Source organism: Protopterus annectens, chromosome 7.part0 (genome assembly GCF_019279795.1).
Source record: "Protopterus annectens isolate FY-2018-M chromosome 7.part0, PAN1.0, whole genome shotgun sequence".
NCBI classification, from domain to species: Eukaryota; Metazoa; Chordata; order Ceratodontiformes; family Protopteridae; genus Protopterus; species Protopterus annectens.
In genome coordinates this window covers 918,942,683-918,969,362 of record NC_056739.1, presented here as the reverse complement: position 1 = coordinate 918,969,362, position 26,680 = coordinate 918,942,683, and the positions used below count along the sequence as shown (strand labels likewise).

The 26,680-nt window shown below is 40.2% G+C and overlaps 1 protein-coding gene across 4 annotated transcripts in view; it reads left to right on the top strand.

Annotated features, from left to right (window-relative positions):
• The window catches only part of MYO9A (myosin IXA), a 2,281,069-nt gene that overhangs the window by 772,886 nt on the left and 1,481,503 nt on the right, over positions 1-26,680 (top strand). For all 4 annotated transcript variants that reach the window (XM_044077496.1, XM_044077494.1, XM_044077495.1 and 1 more), the window contains exon 6: positions 21,703-21,800. In XM_044077496.1, the coding sequence (XP_043933431.1) occupies positions 21,703-21,800 (98 nt within the window). The remainder of the gene's footprint in view (positions 1-21,702; positions 21,801-26,680) is intronic.

The window sequence follows — 26,680 nt, the reverse complement described above, 5'->3', positions numbered from 1 at the left end:
GTAAGAGTTTGACAGGTATGAGATGCACTTAACACTGTTTTGTAGAGTTCACATGTTAAACAAGGCTTACCCTTCTAAAAGTAAACACTGATGACATTGCTGCTATTACAAAACAGTTTTCCTTCCCACAAATAAACATTCTGCAGTCTTCTACCTCTTGCTTTTTTGTTGTCTCTGTCAGGAAGACCACTATCTTCAGGAAGGAATGAAAACAGTCATGCACAGTACTTTATATCTAGCATTGTAAAAATGGTATTTGTACCAAAGAACTGAAGTCACGTCTTGATGAAAAACCTTGTCATTGTGTGTGTCTTATGGTTCCATGACATACTGAGCTCTTTGAGACACTAGCAAGCACTAGAATTCGCAGGAGGCCTACCCTTTTGCTGCTCATGTACTCCACAGCTGTGACCACTACTGATTTTTGCTGTGTTCATTCTGGTTAGTAATCAGAATTTCTGGTGACCAGACTGATTTTCTTTAGTATTTTTACTCGTGGATTCAGGGTTTGGGGATTCAAGTTCAGGAACAGACTTTAGCACTGGAGTAATGGATAATGATGGAAAAGCTTGAGTATTTCACAACACTTCTTTCCCAAGGATGGAAAGGAAAGAACATGAGTACAGACCAGACAATCCTGACATGTAATACTATAGCAATAACCCATGCCTGGATGTGGGTAATGCTGGATTTACCCACAGCTGGTATGGTCTGGTGACGAGGGTGAAGCCCGAGTGGCCAAACAAAGACAACCGTGGGTAAATCCAGGATTACCCACACCCAGAAGTGGGTTATTGCTATTATACAGTGACATTATTTAAGAAAAAAAAAATTACTTTTCTTAAATAATGGCATTGTATAATGCCTCCTTGCTGCCCTTCCGCAGCTGTCTGGTATTCTGCGGCAGTTCTGATGTAGTGTGCATGCGTATGCTTGCAAAAACAACGGAGAAAGCAAGATCTCCATTGCTTTTTACAAAGTGTCTCGCTATGTTAAACCCATTTAACATAACGAGACACCTTTAAAAAAAGAAACGGAGATAGGAAGATCTCCATTACTTTTTTTAAAGCTGTCTCGCTATGTTAAACTCGTTTAACATATCAAAACAGGTTGTAAAAAGCAACAGAGATCTTGTGTTCCCCGTTGCTGAAAAAAAAAAAAAGAGTTATACTAATGGAAAAAGTCCGGGTGACCGGACCTTTTTCCATTACTATAACTCTGATTTAAAACGTGCACGCTGACCAATCAGCGTGCATGTTTTGGAATATTAATGGGGGGGGGGGGTTGTTGTATAATATTGGTATGTGCATGGGCATACTTCAGGAGGGATGAGAAATGGTGCTTTGCTCTTGTTTGCAGGTGAGGAATCTTTCTCTCGCTCTCATGTGAATAGATTTGCAACATGCAGGTATGTTGGCTGTACTCACTCTTTTGTCTTTGCCAGATTTTTTTTTTCACAGTGATGTCAGCCAAGATTTTGAATACAAGAAAAGTCTCACAGCCAGACAAACACTAGTGGCCAAAGCCAGGCAGCTGAAAGAGACATTTAACAATGTTTTCTACTCTCCTTTGTGGGTGACGTGTAGAAGGGGCACAACCCCTGCAAGAGTGGGGTGTGGGGGATTTTGACTCCTCCCCTCATACACACATGCATGTCTGTAGTAGTTGATTTTATATATTTATTTATTTGCTTGTTTGTTTGTTTATTTGCTATTGTTAACTAGGAAAGTCTGACTGGGCAGAGACCATTATCAACAGAGGTTTAGGTAGAAAAGTTCAATCACAGTGCATTTGTATTATTTATTATTTATTGACATTTGTTTACCGGGAAAGTACACTGGGCTGAACAGAACCCATTTTCAGCAGATGCCCAGGGAGAAAAGCTCTAATGCACAAAACAGCAAGGGTAATTACAGTACAAGGTAGTTACAACAAGGTAGTCATAATATTTACAAGAGTCACTACAATATAACATTTGGCAATAAAACAATACAAAAAGACAAAAGTAAGCAAATTCAAGCTATGCAAAAAATAAGCAAGTTCAAACAGTAATACAGTATCAGGAAAATCAAGTTAAATTGAGTGATGTCCATCAGTTTGAGTGTGGAGCAGTTGTAGATTGTATATCAGATATTAAGTACAAAGAGAAGATAAGAAAGCAGAGAAAATACAAGTAGACAGAAGTTATGTGAGGTTATAGTTAGAAGTCGGTATGCCTAAAGTGAAGTATAAAAGAATTAGTAATGGTCAGTGGGGTGTCAGGGACAATTTGAGTGGAGGAAAAGTGAGGTTTAGGTGTTTAGATAGTTAGAAAGGCAGTACTGGGCCTGAGTCTGGGGAAAAGAGAATGAAGTGATAGCATTAGACATAGTGCAGCAGTTACAGATCCAGTTGTAGAGAAGGTGCTCGTGTTGGGAAGTTTTGAATTTAAAGGGATGTTGTTCAAAACAGACAGAGGAGGGGAGATCGTTCCAAAATCTGGCAATAGTCCAGGAGTATAACAGTTTACTTGCAGGTAGGTTAGGTTTGTGAACTTTATTTGTTTTGAATTTATGATTATAATGACCTAGTGGGGGAGTAAGGGGAAAATAAGGAGCTGAGTGCAGGGCAGTCTTGTGGCTTGTAAATAAGTCTGTGAGAGGTAGGTAGTAGGTAATGTGGGAATCTGAGTCACTGGAGATTTCTTAAGGCTATACAGTTATGGGTTGAGTGATGGCAGTTAGAAGCAAATTTGGCAATCTTGTTGTAGCAAGACTCTAATTTTAGTTTCAGGGAGGACTGCAGATTAGTTAATAAGGGAGCACCATAGGTTAGAGACGGAAGGAGATAGGAGAGGGCTAAGGCTTGTTTAGTTGGTGAGGAGACAAATTTATTATGCCTGTAGAGAAGCCCGAGTTTTCGTTTTTTTTTTTAAGATGTTGTATTGAATATGTAAATCAAGTTTTAGATTGTCTATTATGACTCCTAAAGGTTTGGTACTAGCTACGAGTTCAGTTTTTATTGAATTCAGTGAGACAATGTTAGTCTTGTATATTGATAGTGGTATTTTTTAGGGGTGAACAGCATGAGTTTGTTTTTGACATTTAAGGAAAGATGATTTTTGTGGAGCCAAGATTCAACAGTACAGAAAGCTGTTTGGGTCCCTTGTCGGATACTGGGGTTGGGTGTGGAGCAGACTATGCTTGAGTCGTCTGCATATTGGACTAGGGAGGTATGTGGTATAGCTTGGTGTAGATTATTTATAAATATGTTAAAAAGAAGGGGGGGCCAAGGATTGAACCTTGTGGGATACCAGTAGGGTTGTGGAGGTAGTGAGTGATAAAATGTTGCTATTTGACGGCATGTTTCCTATCAGAGAGAGAGTGCTTTTAAATCAGTTAAGAAACTGAAGACAGCCCTATGGAAGAAAGTTGAGAGAGGAGTATAGAATGGAGTATAGTATCAAGTGCTTTAGATAGATCTAGAAAGAGAGCAGATGCTATATAGCCAGAGTCATGGATTTTGTTAATGGTATCCAAGTGCAGTAGAAGTATTGTGCCCGAGACGGAATCCATGTTGTGTTGGGGAGAGGATGTTCTTGTTTAACAGGTATTGGACTAGTTGTTTTTGGATACATTTTTCGGGAATTTTAGATAGAATAGGGGAAAAGAGCGATGGGTAGGACGTTTGAGATGTCAAAGGAAGGGCCCCAATGATGGCTTTTTTCCCAAAGAGTGGGGAACATATGATTTTTGGATCGATCCATTGATCAGAATGCTGATAGGATAAGCTGCTGCATCAGCAGCAATCTTAAAGAATTTGGCAGGAATATTGTCAGCTGACTTGGAGCAGGGTTTTAGCTTTAGCAAGAGTTTTTTTATGTAGGAAATGGGGATAGGGGAGAGATCAAATTCAGTTTGAGAGGGGGGTTTGTTACAGTTTGCATGGATGTGGTTTAGGGATGTAATATTTTGAGGTAGAGATTACTAACAAGTGAATTTCAGACAGTTTTCAGAAGAAAACATAGTTATAAGACAGGTATAAACAGTAAAGTATTTACATCAATATGTAGAAATTTATACATTTCTGGTAACTATAAATTCTTACAGGAAGTAGATGGATTTATACTGTAGAAGAGAAAACATTGTAAAGAAGTTTAGTGATCTTGCGTTTCATTACAGAAAAGTGTGTAAAGAATTCAAGATTTACAAAGAAGAGTATAGTTTCAAAGTATGTTATAAAGTTATGTAGGGGATATTAGTACTGTGTATGAAGGCAATGGTAATATTTTGACCAAATAACTTAAACTCCCTTTCGGTAAACCCTAACTCCTAATGTTCAGTGACCACATAAGGTGTTGGAATGGTGCATGCCATATTAATTAAAAAAAAAAATGCTGGCTTAGTGGTATGAGACAGTACCCACAGATTGCCAAAAGCCTAGCTTTGAATAGTGCCATGCGTCTTTTTCAGGGGAAAGATATTATAGAGTGGCCCTCAACTATTGCACCTTTCATCAGGGGAGGATGTGAACCTAGCTAACAGATGTTCATTTCCTATTAGAAAATGAATGGGGAGAGTTAGCTGCCATTTATAGTAAGCTAACTAGGTGCCACATACTATCCTTGCTGTTGACATCATGCATTGTGGAAGTATATATGCACAGTCTAACAGACTGCACAGATCAAAACACTAAAAATATAGGGCATAATCTGAAAAAAAAATGATGCCTTCATTATGAAAGCTTTGTACTCTGCTACTTAGTTCTCAAGCACCGTTAGGAGTTATATGCAAATGAGCTAAAAATTGAAATATAGTTACATTAAATTTTTATCTGAAATATGTGAAAGGCAAACATCTCTGAATACATTTTAAGAGTAGTTGAAATTTACGTGTACATTTGTGTCATTCAAAGCTTAGGCATGAAGACTTAACTATTGCATAGTAGTGTCATCACGGCCAATAACCCTTTCTGTTTGCATTACCATTTCTTTTCTATGCTAGAAGCAGTAGCTGTGATTAAATACAAAGCTTGCTTTAGTAACAAGAACTGCACTGATGAAGGTCAAAGTTAACAAACACCCTGCTCCCCTTTAGAATTGTCTCGCATCTTTACCATAATCCCTTCGAGTTTTTTGCTACTTAATCCTATACACACTTAGCCATTCATCACCCACTGTGAAAAAAAATGTTTTTCCGGCTTCTTCGTTTGATCCTATGCTTCAGTTATGTTACTCTGATCCTTGCAAATGTCTGTTATGGAATGTTTCCTGCTCGAGCACAGATTTTATTTATTTATTTTTATTTTTCCTTATTAGTCCCACTAGGCAAGTGGCCTCTTTTCAGGGGAGACCTGGAGTGGTATTTATACTACTAGCAGAAGTGGCCTTAAGTCAACTGGTAGACCAGGCAAAGGGCTCCATGGCACCCCCCACACACCACTCGGTGCCCCCATCCTGGTCTCCAACACCAAGTAAATACTGGAAAAGTGCCCTTGCTAGAGCGGTGCCCTAGGCAGCCGCCTAGTTGGTCTCTGCCTAAGGCCAGCTATGACTACTAGGGGAAATAAGGCCAGGAAATTACGGAACTTCCCCAACTCTTTTTGATTGGTGCTGTAGAATCTTTTACATCCACCTGAGCTACCACCAATTTAAGCAGTTGGGACATTGGTTTAATGTCTCATCCAAAGGATGACACATTCCGGGACAGTAGCCCCCCTCCCCCGTTATGCTGCACTGCAGTGTCAGCAGTCCATTTACCTGGCATGCTGGATTTTGCACCACTGTCAATGCTGTAGCTAACTTCTTTTTGTAATTGAGAACTTTTTATATTCTTTTTCTCCAGTTTATTCTGAAAATGACCCTTTTTTTAAACCAGTTTCTTCTGTTTTTCAAATGTCCTAATCTGAAAATCTTTAGTTTTTTTTTTTTTTTTTGTTTTTGTTTGTAATATGACTGTATGGTTCTGGTACAAAACCTAGCAAGACAAGTATTTAGGTACTAGTATCTTTGCAATTGTCAATGGCTCCTGGGCCTTGGATGTTCCCAGTCAAAGCAGGTCATTGTGTCATATATTTTTTATGTGTTAAAGCCTCAAAGTAAGAAATGCAAACATCTTTCTGCACATTGTTTAAGCCTTAGAGGGATAACAGTAGATGGCAGGAATAAGATCCAAAAGGTTATTACTGCTAATGTTGCCTTGAAAATCGTGTGTGTAAATATGTGTATACTTGCGTGCATGTGTGTGTGTGTGTATATATATATATGAATGTATATATATATATATATATATATATATATATATATATATATAAACAAGTTAAAATATCAAATGACAAGTGATCTAACACAGCTTGTCACTCACTCACTGATCAAATAAAATAAAAAAAAATGTAAAACATATTTTTGCACCCACCCCCACATCCCCTAATGATTTTATATATATATATATATATATATCAATTCAAGGGTAGCACTAAAGTGGGGAAAGGGAAAATTCTCCGATTCTCACTGTACCTTAATCTCACCCACACACAGAAAATGTACTGGCTTTTTTTACCTGGTCAGAATATCAAACATTTGGCCACTTGTCAACAAACTATATAATATATTTTCCCTCCACTGGTTGGTTGTGATCCTGTCTACCAGAGTCATTCATTTTATGCAAAAATAAATCAAGAAGTAGAACTTCATGATTTCTCTCAATCTACTGTTAGTCCTTAGAGGACTAACTAACTATCCATTTACCCTCCTTCGTCTTAAGAACTTTGTTACTCATGCTTGAAATCCCTCAATCTTGCTATGACCCTGTGACTCTTGTAGTCTGTTTGTGTGTGTGTGTGTCCCTTCACCCCATAATGTTGTTGGTGTCCCTTTAACACTATTGGAAACTTTCTGAATTTTGTTATTTCTGCTGGATCTCCAGACCCCAATTTTTAGTCATGCTTTGGATCCTGAAAACTCTAAGGCTATCATTGGACCTTAGTTATGTTCTTTGAGTTCCTGTAGGCTCTATCCGTCCAGCCTGTACTCTTGTGAAGACAGTTTTGTTTCAGAACTGAACGTACTCCATTAAATGGATTCTCAGCAGTTACTTTTGTAAAAGTGTAATGCCTTATATAACATGGTATCTGCTGCTTATTTATTTCTGTAATTACTGAAGAAGGAGGCTGTCTCATGGACAGTATTATTGGCACATAAAGTCAGGATACAGTCCTTAATGATTTGGCACGCATCTAATCAGCACAGTTTTCTCATCTGATTTATAAACATAACAGAAGATAGCTGGAGACTTGTTTAAATGTATGGAATGTACTCTAATCTGTATTACTTCATTTATTTATTTATTTTTAAATAAAGCAAATTTTAGAGGACAGTATTCTAATCTGTATTATTTCATTAAATTTCTAAAAACGGAACCGAGTCAAGTACAGCACCTAAATTTAAACAGCAAGCATTATGCCTTGCTGCGGTGCATACTTGGCAGGTTCAGAGTGGAGTTTTGGCATTAGCTGCCTGGCCTATCTTTCATAGCAAAAAAGTTGTTGGCATCTGCCAAAGGTGTATGCTTTTCAGGGATAGCTGCCAAAACTCTGCAGTTGACAGAGCAAAGGGAAGGTGGGTTATTTTAACATTCATCTCCGTTTCTTCCATTATAAATCATTTATTCAGATAAACATCTGTTGTTGTATCTGTACCTTGCGAATTGTTAAAGTTTTTAATAGTGACAGATCTCTGAAGGATATTGCAAATTTGTATTCAACACATTGCTGTTGAATAAGATTTAAAACTTTTTTTAATTATATGCGCAAATATACTGAGTCGACACAGTGAAACTAATACTATGGAAGTGTGTTAATGCAGTTTTAGTACCTGAGCTACTGACAGCTTTAATTGGAGTAAATTAAACTTTGAAGTTCTGCAAATTAGATAGCCTGCAATTCTGCCTTCTTCGTAGTGACTTGTATTTCCACTGGTGATATCTGTAGCTCAGCATTCCAGTGTTCCTTCGGCTGTCTTCACACTCTTCTTTACTTTTCTGTGTTTGTCTTGAGTATGTTATAGGTTCATATGTAGGTACGAGGCTATCTGCCCGAAGGCATTTATAAGCCTAGCCAGAATGTGTTGGCTTTCGCTGCCCCCTTAGATTAGTTCCCTGTGCCTCTGTCCAGCAGAGTCACTGAAGTGATCCCTGGGGTAAACTTTCTGTTTCCCATCCACTCGTCAAGGTTTCTCTTGAAGAGTGTTAGCGAGGAGCTCTGCCTAATGTAGATTGGAATCTTATTCCAAAGCATGGGAAGTCTCTGGGACAGGAATCTATCCCTCCAGCACGTCCTATTTATTTTTGTGGTGAGGTTTAGATCCCTAGAGCTTGTGGCTCGAGGGGATAAGGTTTTCTTTAGGTGGAGCATGTCTATCAATTCTGGGTTGGACATGGCCTTGTATGTCAGGTAGACATCACCTCTGAGTAGGCGGTATGCAACCGAGTACAGCTGGAGATTTTTCAGTTGAGCTGCATAGGGCATCTGTTTGAGGCCAGTGATCCTCTTGGTAAGGTACATCCCAAATGGGGCGTTGTACTCTATGTTGGGTTGGATGAGTGATGAGTAGAGGGGCACAGTGATCTCTTTTGATCTGGATGCAAACCCTTTTATAATTGGGTGGGCCACATAGAAGGATTTTCTAACCACTTTGGCAATGTGATTATCAAAGGAGAGATTACTATCTACTTGGGTCCCCAGATTCCTTATTACGTTTTCCGTATTTAGGGGGCTACCACCTATGTGGTAGTTTGGGTGTACTTTGTTTTTTCCAAAGGGGATGACTATGCACTTTTTGGCATTTAGCTTGAGGCAATGATTTTGACACCAGGTATCCGTCTCAGTGAGACCCTTTTGGAGGATGTCTGTGTCAGCCGGAGAGTCAGTTATAGCCCCTAGTTTTCAGTCGTCTGCGAACTTGGTCAGCCATAGTCCTCCTGTGCTTGCCTGTACCTCTGAGAAGTATATGCCGAACAGGAGGGCTCCTAGGACTGAGCCCTGGGAAAAGCCACTTGTAACCATTTTAGAGTCAGACCTAGCTCCCGCAACTCTCACCATGTGGGTTCTGTCCGTGAGCCAATTGGCAACCCATCTTGTGACATAGGGGTTTATGTTCAGGCTGGTGAGCTTGTCTGTAATACCAGAATGGGAAATGGTGTTGAAGGCCAGGTCAGGTATGCTATGTGTACCACCTTTCCCTCGTCTATAGCCTTGGTAACTGTCTCAAAGAAGTCCACCAGGTTTAGGAGGTATGATCTGCCCTTAACAAAGCCGAACTGGGTAGGGTCCAGTGTTTGGAAGTTCCCAATGTCTCTGTTAATGAGTTCCATGAGTTCCATGATGATGCGCTCCATAGCCTTGCAGACCATGCTAGTCAGGCTTCTAGGATGATAGTTCCCGGGGTCTGTTGTGGCTCCACCTTTGTGGAGCGGAATAACCTTTACTGTGCGCCACTCTATGGGTACATAGCCTGTGGAGAGGCTGAGTTTGAACAGTGTGTATAGGCAAGGGGTTAGTTCATCTTTGAGCTCGTCTAGGACGCAGCCTGGGACACCGTCTGTTCCCATTGATGCTGTGTTTTTGGTTTTGAAGAGGGCTGTTTTGACCTGAGTGTCTGTGATTTCAGGGGCTCTACATTCTTCTGGGATGGTTATGGGCCTTTTGGGGGGTGAGAGGGGGGTGAAGTTTGCACTGAACCTGTCTGCCAGGATGTTGGCAATATCGGTTGGTTCAGTGTATTTTGTGCCATTCTGCACTAACTCCGAGCAGATATGAGCATTGCCACTTAGATTCTTGACATAGCTAAAGAATGCCTTGTGGTTATCTTTGGAGTCCTTGGCAATTTTTCTTTAGAAGCTCCCTTGGACAGTTTTATGAGGGATCGTAGTTTCTTGCTGATACTGATCAGGGATGTCTTCCCTTCTTGGGATTTTACTCTTTTCTGTACTAGTTTCCTCCTTCTGTTGTATAGCTTGTTTATGGCAGGGGTCCACCAGACTGGTTTCTTTTTCTTGGAGGAGTGAGTCTTGGTTTTGCTTTGGATAGCATGATCCTTGCTTTCTTATAGGTGCCTGTAGAATGCATTAGTAAAGGATTTTGCAGCTTGGACAGCGTTATCCTTTAGCATGGGGGCTTTGAAACTTTCCACTTCGGTCTTAAGTAACGTGAAGTTTGCTTTTGAAAAGTTTTTTACGGTGGTTTTCTTGTCCGTGGGTGGGGAAAGAATGTGGATATCCAAAGTGATTTGTTTATGGTCACATCTAACCAGCGAGGGGTTGTCCTCCGGTGTGGAACACCGGTCGCCCATGTTGGTGATGACCAGGTCCAATATGTTGTCACTTCTGGTGGGCGTGTTGACCAGTTGATCCAGGTCATTTGAGTTTATAAATTCTAGGAAATGTTGGGCAAGGGAGTTAGTACTTGAGTAGTTCTCCCAGTTAATGTCTGGGTAGTTGAAATCACCCAATTTTAGGGTGTTTGGTAACTCTTATCCATCCCACTTTGTACTGTTCCCTTAGATTTTTGTTTCTTAAGCTTGTTATATTGTATCTTTTGCACCAATTCTGTTATCCTGTCTGAGTACTACTTCAACTTTGCAAAGACTTTTCTCATCTGCTTTGTGTCTGTCTTCTTGCTTATCTCCATATTACTTGCTTAAAAACAGGAACTAGCCCTTATTGCTGATACAGGTTTATTTTGTTTTCTAGTTTTAATTTTTTTCTGATGTGTGTTTAAGTATAACAGACTTTGTCCTTGTACTGAAAACAGGACAGAGTTCCATAGCCATTCTGCTTCTCTGTCTGTCTTTCTTTGTCATTCATTCTATCTTCTCATCCTTTCCGTACAAGTGTACTTGTTGGCATCCATAAACAAAACTGTGCTGACAAACCTGATACTTAGGGTGGATGCCTTTTGGTTAACTTCTGCAATAAAGGGTATAGTAAAAACAAGAAATATTTACATGTTCTTATACATATTCATGTTGCAAAGCAGACTGCAAAAAGACAAACACAAAATGCACAACCAGAAGGCATATTTGTTGCCTGTTGCAAAATATAGTGGCATAACCCCCAGCATGCAATATTCTTGCTTCCAAGTCATAGCCAGTTTGGGGAATTATATTGCATGAAGAAAGTAGCTCTTTAATCTATCTGTATTTTTTTTTTTGCTTTACATTTGCTTTTTTGTTTTGTGATGTTCTGTTTTCACATCTGTTGGCTTTTTGTTCCCTTAATAGTTTTTGTGTTAGTATAAACAAGAGCACTTCATCTGTCTTATCTTCTGCCAGAGAAATATGCTGTCTCTGGTCATGCAGTTCATAAGTCCAGTCTTTAAAAGGTAGGTTGTATATATGTCGGTATGGTTTGTTTTATTTGACATTGCAGGTTAACAAATTTAAGTAATTCTTTTGTAAGCCTAAAATTTATTTAAAAGACTCTGTTGGATTATTTATGCCTGTATTTGTTTATTTATTTATTCATTCATTTATTCATCCTTTTTGGTAGACTAAAATTAATTAAAGGACTCAGCTGAATTATGTATTTATTTAGTTATTCATAAGATAGTCTGACCATTTTCATCAGCAGCCTGGGAAGAGAAGTTAGATAATAAAAACTATGTAGATATATTAAAAAAAAAAAAAAAAATTCATGTAACATAACATGAGAACTTCAACTGCACATTTACATTTGGTAATATTATAGACTTGTAATTAAGAAAGTATTACAAATTGTAAACAACCACATAGTGTTTGTTTAGTGGAGGGAATGCAAATAGATTTCAGCATATTTTAGGTAGATCAGGTTTTTCACATTTTTCCGCGGTGATGCAGCAGTTAGTGTTGTCGCCTCACAGCGAGAGGTTCTCCCGTTCGATTCTCGGCTGGAGCGCCTTCTGTGTGGAGTCTGCATGTGCTCCCCGCAGTCAAGTGACGTTTAAAGACATGCAGGTAGGTGCTTGCGTGAATAGGTGTGCCTTCTTTGAAGGTTAGGCGTCAGGCTGGCAACTCAGCACCGTAGAAATCCACTGCCAATCATTAGCGGACCGAAGTTCCACTTGTGGCAACCCCTAACCGGCAAAAGCCGAAAGAAGGTTTTTCATATATTAGGAAAATCAGAAGTCGAAATAAAGATTGGACTAAAAGTGAAAGTAGTGAACAAGAAGAAATAATTAAGAATATGAATAGAGACAGTATTGCTTGAAAGATAAAATGGAGAAACATGGTAATTAATTAAATGTAATGTTTAGCTATATCCCATTATAAGGAATACTTTATTTAGTAACTGAGGTCACTTTGTCATAGATAAACTAGTGTAAGCCATTGCTTAACATATTTACAGTTCGAGATGGTCTTTTAATTTTGTTAGAATTTTTTTTCAGTCATGTCCAGACCTGAGATCTGGAGGTAAGTGTGCCTCTGTTACATACACTAAGAAGAGAGAAACTACGAAGTGGTTGTAAGTTTTAATAGTGAGTAGCATATTTGTATATTTAGATCTAAGCAGTCTGGAGTGATTATACTTTCAAGTACGATTTGCTAATTTGGGTCTTTTTTGTTTTTGTTTCACTTGTATAGAATATTATTCAGTATTTTGAGTAGGGACTAATCCAAAGAACAGTGAAGTTCTACTCATTGTAGCATGCAAAATGCTACACAGTTGTGTTTTATTATTTCTTTTTCGTTTGTTTAAATGTTTGGTCCTGTCTCCTGCTGCACTTAGTATGGAGACACATAGTACATACACTGTGCACCCTGGGTCATTACACTGCAAGAAGCAGAGTTTTGATGTATTGTTCGTCAAGTGTCCTGAGTGAACCCCCAAGCCGGAGATATGCAGAAGTCTAAGATTAGATTGGGTACACACTTTTATCTCTGCACCTCCTCTTGTAGTTTGGACATTGACTATGTCGGCAGAGTCCGTGATCAGCTACACCAGTCTAGAGCTGGGGGAAGGCAGACTCGTCTCATGCTGTCCTCTTGAGGAAGACAAGTTGAATTTCTACCATTTGTTTCTTCCTAATGCCAGTTACTTCCTTCATGTATTGGACCTCCTGTCACTTGAGTTACTAATCAAACCCAAGTCACTGATGGTACAAGCAGGCATAAGATTGGTGAACACATTAAAACTGTAAACTGTTGGTATTTATTTATTTATTTATACAGTAGAGAGAGTGAGATAATGAAGTGATGGTTAAGGCTCAGTTTCTGGTGGCGAAGTATGTATTGTATTATGCATATTGGTATGCGGATTGCCACTAAAGAACATTATATCAAACGGGTGAAATGTGTTTTGTTTGTTTATTTACTTATTTACATTTTGTACCCCAAATCTAGCTGATCATCAGGCCCCTACTGTGGGTACTAGTAACTCATTCATTCCCCACAGGGCAAGGAGGCAGCCTATTTTTTTCCTCTCTGTTTCCTGCCAAGTCAGGAGGCGAGCGCAGAGGTGTCATTTATTTTGATGACTCTTTTTCTTCTATTTTCCTTTTCTTCTTTTTTGTTAACACTAATTAAAATATTTTTTTTAGAAAACACCTTTATTGAATTATCACTTTTGACATAGGTAAGTTATATTTATACAAAAGCAAACAAACCTTATCAACAAATTCACATTTACAAACATTAAAATTACACATACATTCTTCTTTACAATATGATCAATCCAACATTACATAAATTGTTCAGCTCCTGCCCCTCCCAAACCCTTCCCCTTCTCCAAAACATTGCTCTACATGCATTGTTCCCACAACTTCTATCCCCCACCCTTCTCTAAAGATCCCACTTCCTGCTTCTGTATCTCTGTCACAATATTCACCACCTCAAACATGGCTGGTCCAGACGTTGAATTAAATTCTCCAGCAATTGCCCCCCCCCCCCCCCCCCCCGGCAGCCACCAGAGTCAAACCAACAAGGCTGTACTGTGTCCAGGCAACCAAGATTCTGTATCTCAGATCAGAAGTATCTCCTCCCCAGTTACACTCATATGCTCGCCCAGTATACCTGACAGAGTGCTCTGTAGGGAATTTGTAAAGTCTGCCAACTCATTGCACACTGAAAACACATACTCCCAGGTACCTCTCTCGCTTACCCATCACATCCCCAACACACAACATCTGCCCAAGGAAAAACTCCCCAGAGTCTGCTTGGGGCATAAAAGCATCTATGCATATACCCACAAGCAAAAATCCCAAATCCTTCAGACCCGGTTGCATACCTGGAACCACACGCATCCTCCCATTGTTTCTTTGTAAATTGCTTATCTAATCTTGCTTCCCAATTCTTCCAAACCACTCTGATCAATTTCCATAGCCATCATGCAATATTCCACATGTTCGACTAAACAGCCCCCTTCCAACAGCAGCCTCTGTTTCCGATTCAACTAAAAACTCAGCTAGTGCAGGTCCTTCATTTAGGATTCTCCTATCCTTTTCCCCTTGCCCACACTCCGATATCAATCTCTTGACAGAGACGGCAGTCCCTGGCCCACAGCCCAAATGTCGTCCCAGCCTCCTCCCGTTCCACCACCCCTCTTTCTCTTTAATTATTTGTTCTCAACACCTTGGTTCCTTTGCCTGCTTCCTTCCTGCAAACTCCAGCTCCCTCTCACCCACTATCACAACCCCAGCTACAGCCTCCCCTCTTCATTTCCATTCCAACCTAGTTCACAGCATACTCCATGCTATTCCACGAACACAATATTTTGCATGACTGTTGCCACTCTCCCCAAGGATCGACATCCAAAATCCCACTCTGACCTCACCTCCCAAATCCCCCCACTTCACCATCACCCCCACTTTGAACTGCAGCCCCCTGTCTGTCATGCACAAGCACCCCATCTGTGCAGCTGCAAAATATCCCCTCAAATTGGCAATTCCAAACCACCCTGTTCCACTGGAAGGAGCAACCTGTTCCACCCAACAACTGCCCTCCTCCCCTCCAAGACAAAACCCCACAACACTCCACCAGTCACTATCCACAACCTCTGCTCTGGTTGACAGAAATATGCCTGACCTGTGCACATAACCAAAGGACTAAAAACACTCCAACTACCTGTATTCTACTGTCCATTTCCACAGTCAACAGCCTACAGCTTCTCAGCTCCTGCACCATCTTTTGTCTAGTCTTACCCAAATCATCCCCAGCCACCACAGCAGAATCCTGTTAACCCATACTTCCAAATACTTCACTCCATCAGTTAACCTATACTTCCAAATACTTCACTCCATCATGTCCCCACAAACATGGGCATTTCTGATCTAATTCATGCGTGATCACACAGTCCATAGCCATAGTCTTTGCTTTATCCTCACCAATTTCAAATCCAAAAAAGAATGCCCCACAACAGTGAGACATCCTCCTGGCTCCATCAGGTACAAAATATCATCTGCAATCAAAGCCAACCTCTCCTGACTACCACACCAGTCACACCCTTGAATTTTTGAGCCCCCTCCCCATTTCTTTGTCAATTGCTCTAAACATAATGCAAATAAAAAAGGGTAAAGAAGAAACTCCTGGCCTGGCTCTTCCACCCAGATATAACTTATCAGAGTGGAATCCTCCCACCCCAGTCTTTGCCTCCAATACCTCATACACCCTCCCAATAAAACTCACCGTTGTATCAGGGAATACAGATGCCTTCATTGCCCCACTCACACAGTCCCAGCCCACCCAGTTGAATGCCCTTTCTGCATCAAGACCCACCAACAGCAGTGGCACCTTCCACACTCAGCTTCCCTCTGGATCATCACTGCTCCATCAATGTTGTCAAATGCCTGCCTCCCCGCCATAAAACTAAACCGATCAACATCCATCAATCCTGGCAATATCCTTGCCACTACACTAGCCACCACAGATATAAACATCCTACAGTTATGGTTTAAAATTGAAATGGTCCCACATGAAGGTGGATCTGATGAGTCCCCACCATTTCCAGATACCACAGCCATCACAGTCCTGCCGCCGCCCCCCAGGATACCAGTGTTTCCCCAGTCTTCAAAATTCTGCCAGATAAAGCCCTCCAGAACTTCACCACCCTCTTGAACCCAACCTCCACTGGAACACCATTCACTTCCAGAGACCCTCACATAGATTGGATATACATCACCATTGTCATCTCATCTCCTCCCAACTCAGATGTCAACCATTAAGCCCCAGCCACCTCCAGCCCTGGCACATTCAAGTCCTCCACAAATATCTCCATTTGTACTCCTTCCTTACATCCCGATTTCTCCACCCTATGCAAACCCCCATAAATATTTCCAAAACATCTCCCAATACCTCCACAGGATCTCTGGTCATCCTTCCTGCCACAAGCTTCCCAAGTTTGGCAACAATCCCTCCACTCTCTGCTGCTCAAGTTGCAGTGCTAAAAGTTTCAAGTTGCAGTGCTAAAAGTGTTTGTGTCCTGAGTTACCACCAAAAACAGTTACCCATCAGTAATCTTTCCAAAGTCATGCATACCATCCAGGTACTCTCCCATCCCCTCTCCAGCACTCTGCAGCTGCTATTCTCTCCACCCTGTGAGACTCCCCCATTCTGCAACGCCTTAACCCCTGTTAGCCCCCCCAAACAACTCCAGTAACCTCTTAACCACACCACCCCTTATTTCATCCATACTTTATCCCCAAACTCCACTCCCATTCCATCCCACTCACCAGCCACAACCACTGGAGTACTTTCTATCTTCCCTAATAACTTCTGAACAATTTCCACTACCCATTCCTCAAATTTCTTTCCCACCAACAGGCAGGTTGGGAGACGCCAACATCCCATCTTCACCCTATCACCCTGCATTCTCACTTAGCTATCATTGGTGCATGATCTTAAACAGCCATTGTTTACTTGTCAGGCTCCTGACCAAACAGATGTGTTCCTGTGAAATATAATTTCTGTCAAGTTTAGCCCAGTCACCATACCCCTGTGGAATAACCTGCAAACTCTGTCCATGTTCCCACCACTGAATCCACATCTTCTATTTTCACAACTCTCTTCAGAAATCCACCCTGTCTTGTTACATCCTCCCCCAGGCCCTCCAGATACATCCCACTGCTGTAAACCAAATTCCAGTCCCCAACCACAAGACGCATTCCTTTTGAAAGCTGAATACCTCTACCAAAAGTGTGTCAAGCTGCACAGCACCAGCCCCAGGTGGAATGCAAATACATGCTAGTGCAGTCCTCATTCCGTACCAGTAACCCCACTGCCACCACAACCATCTTCCTTCTCCTCCTCCATCATTGGAGCACCTCTAGCAATTAATATAAGCACTTCCCTTCTCCCCCATCCCTGAAACTCTGCAGAATACCCACTCCAAAATCTTTTCTTTATCAGTTTCACATGCCAAACTCCTTCCAATTGTGTCTCCTGTTGCATTTCCCAACACAGTTAAACAGTCCCTCCTTTCTGTCTACCAGTAAGACCATTCACATTCCAAGACAATATGGAAAGGGTTGCCATCACGACAAGAGGTCAACATTCCCACCTACTATCTATGACAGCCCTTCCAAATGTCTGTTTCCAGCTCCCGTGACACATACACACCTACCAGCGTCTGGCAGGTTGGTCCTCCATGCAGTTCCTTCAAGACCCATGTTACATCCTTCAACACTTTCTGTTCCAACAAAAACCCTGAAACAAAAAACAAGCACCCTCACAACCCATCTACTCAACACAAACACACAAAACCATATACATCCCCAAACAACAAAGTTCAACCCTCCCAGTAGGAACAGCTGTCCCAAATAGTTGCCAACACAGGCTTTATCCAACCTAAAGTTGAGGTTATCCATGCCAGAATGCATGCCACCGCCTGTGCTCTTACCCACACCAGTTGGTGTTTTTATCTTTATTCCCTGCCCAGATGTGAAAAACAACCTGCATACCCCCAAAAAACACCAGCCTCTAGCCTTGAAGAAACCAATGCTTTGGCTTTTTTATTGCTGCGTAATCAATTTGTCTAAATGGAAATGCAAGAAAAAATGTCACCTTCAGCTGCAGGCTTCTAAAGACGAGCTTAAACATTTATTGCCAATGAAAAACCTTTCACCATATTCAGTGATCTCCCATCTACCTGCTTCCACTTAAAATGTGTTATTAGATTAAGTCAAGGGTCGCAATCCAGATATTCACGCATACAAAAGCAAGAAAAAAACTCACATCCACACACTTCACAATCTGCACACTCCCGCAGCCCAACAACCCAAACATGCATTTGTCCAGCCCCTCATACCACAATACCCACATTTTTAACACCAGAAAAAGGCATCTGTTTAGCCCAGTATCCCCATCACACACAACTAAAAATGCCCCACCATCATGAAAAGTTCCATGAAAACACTCCCAAGAACAGAAATTGTTTTATCCACAGTTACCCTTTCCCTTCCTGTTCCCTTCCCATTATTGTCCTCCCAAACATCAGTGACACAAAGTGAGGCAAATGTCCCCCGCCCCCCACAAGTCTAACAAAGTCAACAAAAGTCCACTCTTTCCTGTAGATTCACATTTCATGAATGCAATCAGTGCCTGGTAGTCTCACACCCATTCAGCAATCTCCATGTCACTGGTCCCCCAGGTCACCTCCATCTCCAAACCCCAAACACCACACTTTGGTTCAGTTCCAAGGTACTCCCTATTCCTGTAGTCAGCCCCTCAGCCTTCTCTGTCTGCCATGCACCCTGCCTTGGAAAACCAGAAGTCCCTCCATGTACTTTATTATCAGAAGAATGCGAAGTAGAGTCCCCTTGCCCCTCACCCAGTGGCGCACTTTCTGTTGGATAAACCCTTGTAGTTCCTCCTTAGCCTACACTGCATCAAAAAATGACCCAATCCTCCAGGAAAAAAAAATTCCAAAGACAGCTGGACACAGCAGCCTGAACCCCACACCTGTCCTTTCTCTGACACTCCCTTATTGCTGGAATACATTTGTTTCTCTTTTGCCTGGTGTACAGTGAACAATTACCCTCCACAAACACTCCAGTGTCTCCAACACTTTGCTCTTTAGACACAGCCCTGTCAGAATTAACTCTCTCTACTGGTAGGATTTTACACAAGTCTCTCAAATGCTGTCCCATGCCCAGGCTTGGAACACACTCATGATGTGTTTCAATGAACAGATACTTCTGTGAAATACCAGTCCAGTTGCCCACCTGTGCCCTGAAAAAATCAGTACAGTCTGATCCTTCCAGTCTCTCTGGCAAAGTATCCCAGATCCTCCTTAGATGATCTGTCCTCCAGCTCCACCACTCCCTGAAACATCTCTTCCCGAATAATCCAATAGCCAATCGGCCTCTTCCTCACCTTGACATCAGCTAATCTAAATATCTTTTTAAAACTTTTCCATCTTTTCCAGCATCCCACTACCTGAGTTGATGTACTCCTTCAGTGTTTCACCCATTTCAGTCAGCTCTGGACACACTTGACCCACCTTTACCTCTAGACCAATGGAAGCTACATCGTTCACCAAAGCTGGAGCCCAAGCTACTCCCTGTTTAACAGCCGCAATATTCCTTCCAGTCATTCTCCTTCTCTCACCCCTTCCAGCTGACTCTCTCTCAAACTCTTAGTTTTTTACTTGCTGGTATCCAGGCAGTGTACTCACTAGCCAGTAACTGAATTTACTAAAGGTGACAGAGTTCCTGGCCCTTGTTTTTCAGTTTCTTTTTTCACAATGGAAAAGCTGAAGTCAAGCCACTGACCAGTGTGCAGCCACCCTGGAAAAGCGATGGCTGTTTTTCTTAAACCATCCCCATGATAGCCAGTAGATTTACCATGCTGCTGTCTGGGAGGGAGTGTACCTTTTCATAAGAGACTGCCAAGCCTACATGCAGCACACAGCCACTACAACCCCGTTAGCTGCACCCTGCTATAACTTAGTTTGTTGACTGGAGCCAGCAGTGGCCACGCAGTCCTATTCTTACCTCCCGACCCTTCTAGTGCCCAAACTGCTTTCTGAATTCAGGTCACCCAGGGCATAGTCAAGGCTATATCTGTCTGCATCACAGGGAAGGCTGAATATGTTCTATTTATGCTTGATTTTTTTGAAGTTGTTTTGTTGTAAGTCATGCCTTTGTATTTGTTACTGTTTTTGAGCAGTGTCAGTTTCAGTAAAGTTACAAGTGCTGCATATGGAAGTTTGTAATGTTAATGGTTTTAAAATTTGATGTGGTGAATTCTTGTAATATCATGTAGCTCTTTACCTCAGTTATGTGCTCAGATGTATTTAAAATTTAATTGCGGAGTTTAATATATTTTTGGGGGTATTTAAAACAGTGCTTATTGGCTGTGTTAGACAATGTTTTGTAAGTTTAATAATAGATTTGTTTGCATGCGTAGAGTTACTCGGATAGTTTGCTGGCACTTTTATTAGGTTTAGTGATATTAAATTTCAATTTTTGTTGCTTTCTGCTTTTCTATGTTGAAATACGCTTCATATTTATCATTAATTTGAGTTTCTTTGCTTTAGTACATAGAACTCTCAGAAAACATTTGGGCCTAATGATGCACTTAGTAATAAGCAATTCTTTGTGTACATGGTGGTGGTATGTTTGAGGAGTGGATAGCAGAACTACAGAATCCTGAACACATGTCCCTAAGCAGCATGTGTCCTTTGGTATTACTTGGATTCAAAGCCTTTCTTAAGTATGTTAAGGAAGCCTTTGTCCATTTGTTCATTGGAAGGGAGTGTCTGTGTGATTGAGTTCAGAAATAGTTCTTACTTTCCATAAGAAATCTGCGGAATTCTCATCCTTCCTTTCAATAAGGATAAATAGAAATAGTTTTCTTAGTAAAACTCTGACCAAGGTGATTTGTGATATTTACCCGAGTTCATTAAGGGCTTTTGTCTTTTTATTTTTTTGTAACCTACAGATAGCTAAGCAAGTGTACAGAACTTTAAGGCTTTCTTCTTGTACAGTGTACATCAAAAGAATATGCCAGAAAAGTCCAAAGTTAAAGAAATTTGTGTGTATATAAATATGTATACTCTTTTTATATAATTAAATCTTAAGTTTATTTATTCTCAACAGCATGTCCTTTTCACAAAGCATTTATTTGTATGAACACACTTTTACCTAGGGGTGTATTTCTGAAGGGTATCTTGGTTAAAATGTCTGCTGCTTTTACAGTAACTGGAGGAGTGGCAGGAGTAATAATTAACTATACAGTGTTACTAATCAAACCGTTAATGTATTGTTTGGCAGTACATGATGCATTTAACTGGATTTTGTTTCTGTACTCATACCTGATTTTTATTTATAAAGGAAAGCTAATCAGTAGAGTTCTGGAGCTAAGCAGTGACTCTGCTTGGACCAGTTTTTTCCCCATTAGTGTGTTTACATTTTCTTTGTCATCAGACCAGGAGAGTCCACAGCATGCATTTCAGTAGAAGTCTAGTGCTGATGATTTCTGAACAGTGTGGTAGTAGTTGATTTGTTCAGTTTGGAAGGTTAAGTGTACTCATTTTTTTCTTTTAATATTTCTGTTGCCCCCGGGCCTCAAAAATGTGATCATTTCATCCCATGTTGTAATGCTGTGGTCTTTCCTTCTGTGTTATACAGCTCCATGAATAGTATGGAAAGCGTTACTTTTAATTTCGAGTATAGGTTCTTAATCCTTGGTATTTAAATGAGGAATTGTGCAGTTTTTCCCTTTACTGTACTAACATATTTGCTGGTTATTTCATGCAGGATTGCTTTACCGTGGAAGGCGAGGACTTAAAGCATGACTTTGAACGATTGCAGTTGGCTATGGAGATGGTAGGATTCCTGCCTACAACTTGTAAACAGTAAGTTCATTTTTTTGAAACCGTAAATGCAAGCTCTACTTTTGTATAATTATGTGACAGCATTCTGCAGTCCAGGATGTAAGTTGTGAAGGGATGTACATACCATATGTTCGTATTGACTTTCCAAACTTGTTGGTGTAAAAATTATTTGAACAGAGCTTGAGTGGTAGACACTTATGCTTTACCTCCTGTTGTGGCACTTAGCGATTATAATTCTAGAATGATGGAATTCTTGACTGTACTTTGCTGTATGAAGGTTTAGCATACCTCTCAACTGTCCTGATTTTCGCAGAATGTTCAGGGTTTTGCCTCATATTTTTGGTCTGTTCCTCATACAGTTTGTATTTTATTCTGGTAAATCACTGAGGACTGAAGTCACTAAGTAGTGACATACATATGAATTTCAAGCTTCATACCCACCAGAAAATGCTTGCTAATACAAACTGTGTTATTCTAGCCACTTCCTAAGTCTGTAAGTGCAGTATTTAAAATTTTGCCTTTGTCCTCCTCATTATTGTAGGCTTTGTCCAGATTTCTTGTGGTAAGAGGTTGTGAGGTACAAGGTTCAAACATATTATGTCCTGCCTCGTGCATTCATAAATTAACAGATAATGAGATTTGTTTGATTTTGTACACCTTATTATAGCACAAGGTCTGTAACTAAGTTTAGTCGTCTGTTCTGTTGAATTTCTGTTGGGCACAGACTCCCATTACCTTTAGCTGGAAGAGGGGATATGTAGGGATAGGTTCAAGTGTGTGTGTGTGTGTGTGTGTGTGTGTGTGTGTGTGTGTGTGTGTGTGTGTGTGTGTGTGTGTTTATATATATATATATATATATATATATATATATATATATATATATATATATATATATATACACATATTACTTTTTGTTGCCTAAAAATGGATTTTGTTGAGGGTATTCTGTAGGCATCACCCTATCTGACCTTGTTATTTGGTTATATTGTTTCAAGAACATACTGCTTTATGGTTTGTGATATTTTTGTCTCCTGTGATGATTTCTTCTACATAGGCTGCTTATTAGAAACTATAAACAATCAAAGCACCAGAGCGATTTCTGACCTATTTAGCTAGCAGCATATCCAAAAATGTCCTGGGTAATTTCTTGAACTTGTTATTAGGTGCGAGTGACTTCTGCCATCCTCCTCATTTTCCTGGCTTGGACCATCGCTCTTTAGACTTACTGGGAGCAGAGCCATTCAGCTAAGTATTCAGTCTGAAATTGTTTGTCTCCGAGGGATTCTCTTGTACCTGTATGAGTGACTGCAGAAAAACTGTCAGTTTCTTTTTTCTGCTACACTTTCTCTGGTAGGGAAAGCTGTCCCATGGATTTAACTTGTATCATCTGTTTGTTAGCCACAGCCAACATTTACGTCTACATTTTTGCAAAACAGTAACCCCTTTCTTTTGTTCTAGCAAAACATCTTCTTCAAAGACGAATGGTGCTGTGTTTGGTAACATAACTTGAAGGTTAACAGAGACATTAGTGCAAACTATCCTTGTGTTCAATAATTTTTCTTCAGCACGATTTGCTTTTTCCTAGCCAACAAGACCATAGCAGATAAGTCATGCTCTTTATGTACGTTTATAGTTGTACAAGGCTCCTTTATTTCTGAAAGAGTCATTTCACTTTACTGGTGGATGCCTTGTGAATGACACTAGATGTAGGCTTTGAAGCCATATTCAGGTGTGTAGGCCAATACCATGTGGATTACCTTAATTCTGTAGTACTGTTAAAGCCCTACGCTTTATGCTTAAAGTAAAGCTACAGTTTATAAGTGATTAATTATTCCCTGTTACTGCACTCTGTTGGATGCCAGACAGTCTTTTTATATCCTTATTATTCACAGCCATAAGAACTGATCAACTCTTTTGTTTCCCTCTCTCGTTGGCTTTATTAGTCTGTAGTGTGGCTGTAAATTAGCCAGTTTTGACCCACCATCTAGTCAAGTACCATGTTTAAAGCCTCATCTCCATTCCCTTGTTTGCTGCAGGCACCCTGCCAAATACAAGGCTTACAGCATCAGGCTCTGTGTGTGTGTGTCTGTGTCTTTGTGTATATGAGAGAGAGCACAGTTCCATACACATACTGACCACACAGCCACAGAATTACAATGTTGCTCAAGAGGTTGAAGCATTTTACCATTTTCCATACCTGTTGCTATATCACTTTGTTTCCACCAGGTGACAGTCATGCATTGGACTGAAACTACCTCCCTCCCCACATGATGGATGAGCTGATATTGGTGACATTCCTTTCCTCCCCTAACCAGTTTCTCCAGCATCTTGATTTGCCAGTTGAACCCAAGTTGCTAGGAATGGAGTCAGGGCTTTGTTCATCTCCACCAATGTTGATGGTTGACCCCTGACAATTTGTGGTTATATTTTCTGAATCTTCTCACCAAATCATCACATTTGCATATTCATTCTTCCAGGTATCTGTCTTCACAGTTTAGGGATGATTCTTTCAAGCCATTCCACGTGTTCATCTTTACAGATTATTCGTTCCATAGTAAGTGTCATTCTTATAGTATTGTCTGTGTAGAATGCATTTTTTGACAAAGTATATTTATTGAAAACAAGCCCATGTTTACAACTCAGATTGTATTATATAGGTAGGCGCATGTCCTTTCCCATCAATTTCTGAAGACTATCATATTTTGCCATTAAGTAACAATTCCTGTTCCAACATAGTAGATGGTGGTCTTGCAGTCACATATCACTATTCTGCCATATTTCCACATGCCAGTATTTCATATTTGTGCATCCTGTTAGAATCTGATTTAAGATCGATCTGATTTTCCCAGCATTAAAGCTTTTTTGCAGCTATGGTCATACATTGTACAAGACTCCAATGTATTTTGCATGGAGTGATCTTCTGACTACCACCATTTAGTTATCCACACACTATTAACTACTGACTTTCAAGTGAGGCTACACAATCTGTCTTCTCATTCTCTACTCTGAGTCGCCTTGGATCACCCTGGGTGGTCATTGACAGATATGTCCCCAAACAGTTATAACGTTTTCTTTCTTATGCATAAGACGGCACCATCTTTCTTCTGTTTATAGACTAATTGTATGATTTCTGTCCATTCAGCTTTGGTATGGGCAGTGTCTTTGCAAGGAAACAAGTGCATTCCGTATGCAAAACCTTTATTCCTACACACCCTTACTTATGTATTACTTTTATATTCTCATATAGAGGTCATTCCATCTTTGAAGAAATGTGGTCTCTATTAAAACATGTAAATAGTCTCTCTCTTTCAGCTACCTCTTGATGTTAGAGTGCAGTAAATAGCAACACACCATTCATCCTTCTCTGCAGTAAGTAGCAACCAGTAGGATAATGGGCAAAAATATCTCAAGCAAGGACAGGTTGAGCTAAGTAAAAACGAGCAAGTCAGTGTTAGCTGTCTGTGTCCTCATTCCAAACTTCTATGCTTCTTTCCAGAGTGCTGAAAATATCAGCATTCCCACAACATATAATTAAATGTTGTTGTTTTGCTGTTGTACATTGCAGTTATCGTTTTTTTTTTCTCTCTTCATCCTTGAGCAGGTCTCCTCACGTTTTGTACACACCATTTGGAGTCTTTATTTAGTGCCTTTTAATTTAAGATAGTGCAATCCCTTCAGTGGGTCCCACTGTATTTCTGACTTGGACCTCTCCTTGATGTGCAAGAACCATTTCACTCACTTGTTCTGTTTGGGCTCCATTTTCTGTCTCCCAAAACTGACTCATTTGGTGTAATAATAATGCACAAGAGTTGTTTGCTGGTTGAACCCAATTTCCCCATCTTTGTTCTGTGTGTTTTAGACATTGTGCTGCCATCTTTCATAGGGCCAGGGCATGGATTATTTGGAACTATTAACAAACTGTTATTGGTATTATTATTAGGAGCAGCTTTAGAAACATATAAAAAATATTCAGTGTTGCCTTGGGCTATGTCCAGAACCTACCATATCATTTTTGTGACAGCTGTAGTAAAAGTCAGGTTCTCCTCAAAGGATAGTTGCCGTCTCATCAGTTCTATGCATTTATCCTTATACACTTCAATAATTACCCTGCCACATGTTTTTATAACTGAGTAGTAAAATACATTCCTTAAAATAAGCAAAGCACATTGCTAATTAAATACTGAAAAACATGCACACTTCTCCACAGAAATTCATATCAAAGTTGTTGAACAGACAGTTAACTTTAGAAAAATGCTATCCTTTAGCTTTACCTGTCTGAGGAGTAACTGAAATTGGCCATTGTGAACTTGTTAATTTAGACGATAATTACAGAAGTACAGACCAAAACTGTATAAACATGAGCTCACTGGTCCTGGGAAACAGGCTCTCACTCTCTACTATCTGGGCAACTATTTTTGGTATATATTTACTGCTCCCAGCTTAGGTAACTCTGAATCCGTTGACATGCCTCTTGCTTTCTGCACTTTGCTTATCTCCTTTGGCTGTTCACAATTTCTGCTACATCAAAATTTCAGATATATCCCTTACACTGTATCTGCCTAGAAAATGTCATCCCTTTTATGGTAATATTGCTTCTTAAATGAGAAGTAACATCTTTTTGACTGCTGTGTGCATATGTCTGAGAAGTTTCATTTTTAGCATTTTTTTCTGTCTTGGTTAAAAAAATAAGTACATGTACCTTTGTTATGTATAGATTTTTCATAGGTTTACCCAGGTATTTATGCTGACATTCACCTCAAGTAATCTGTCCATTTTTGTTCCCAAATGATTTTTAGAAGTTTGTATGTCCTTGCTGCTTGTTTGCATCAATTATCTTTCCTTTTATCTCAGCATGGAAATTTTGAATATGTTTTGATGCCGTTTGTATTTGACCTCATTGC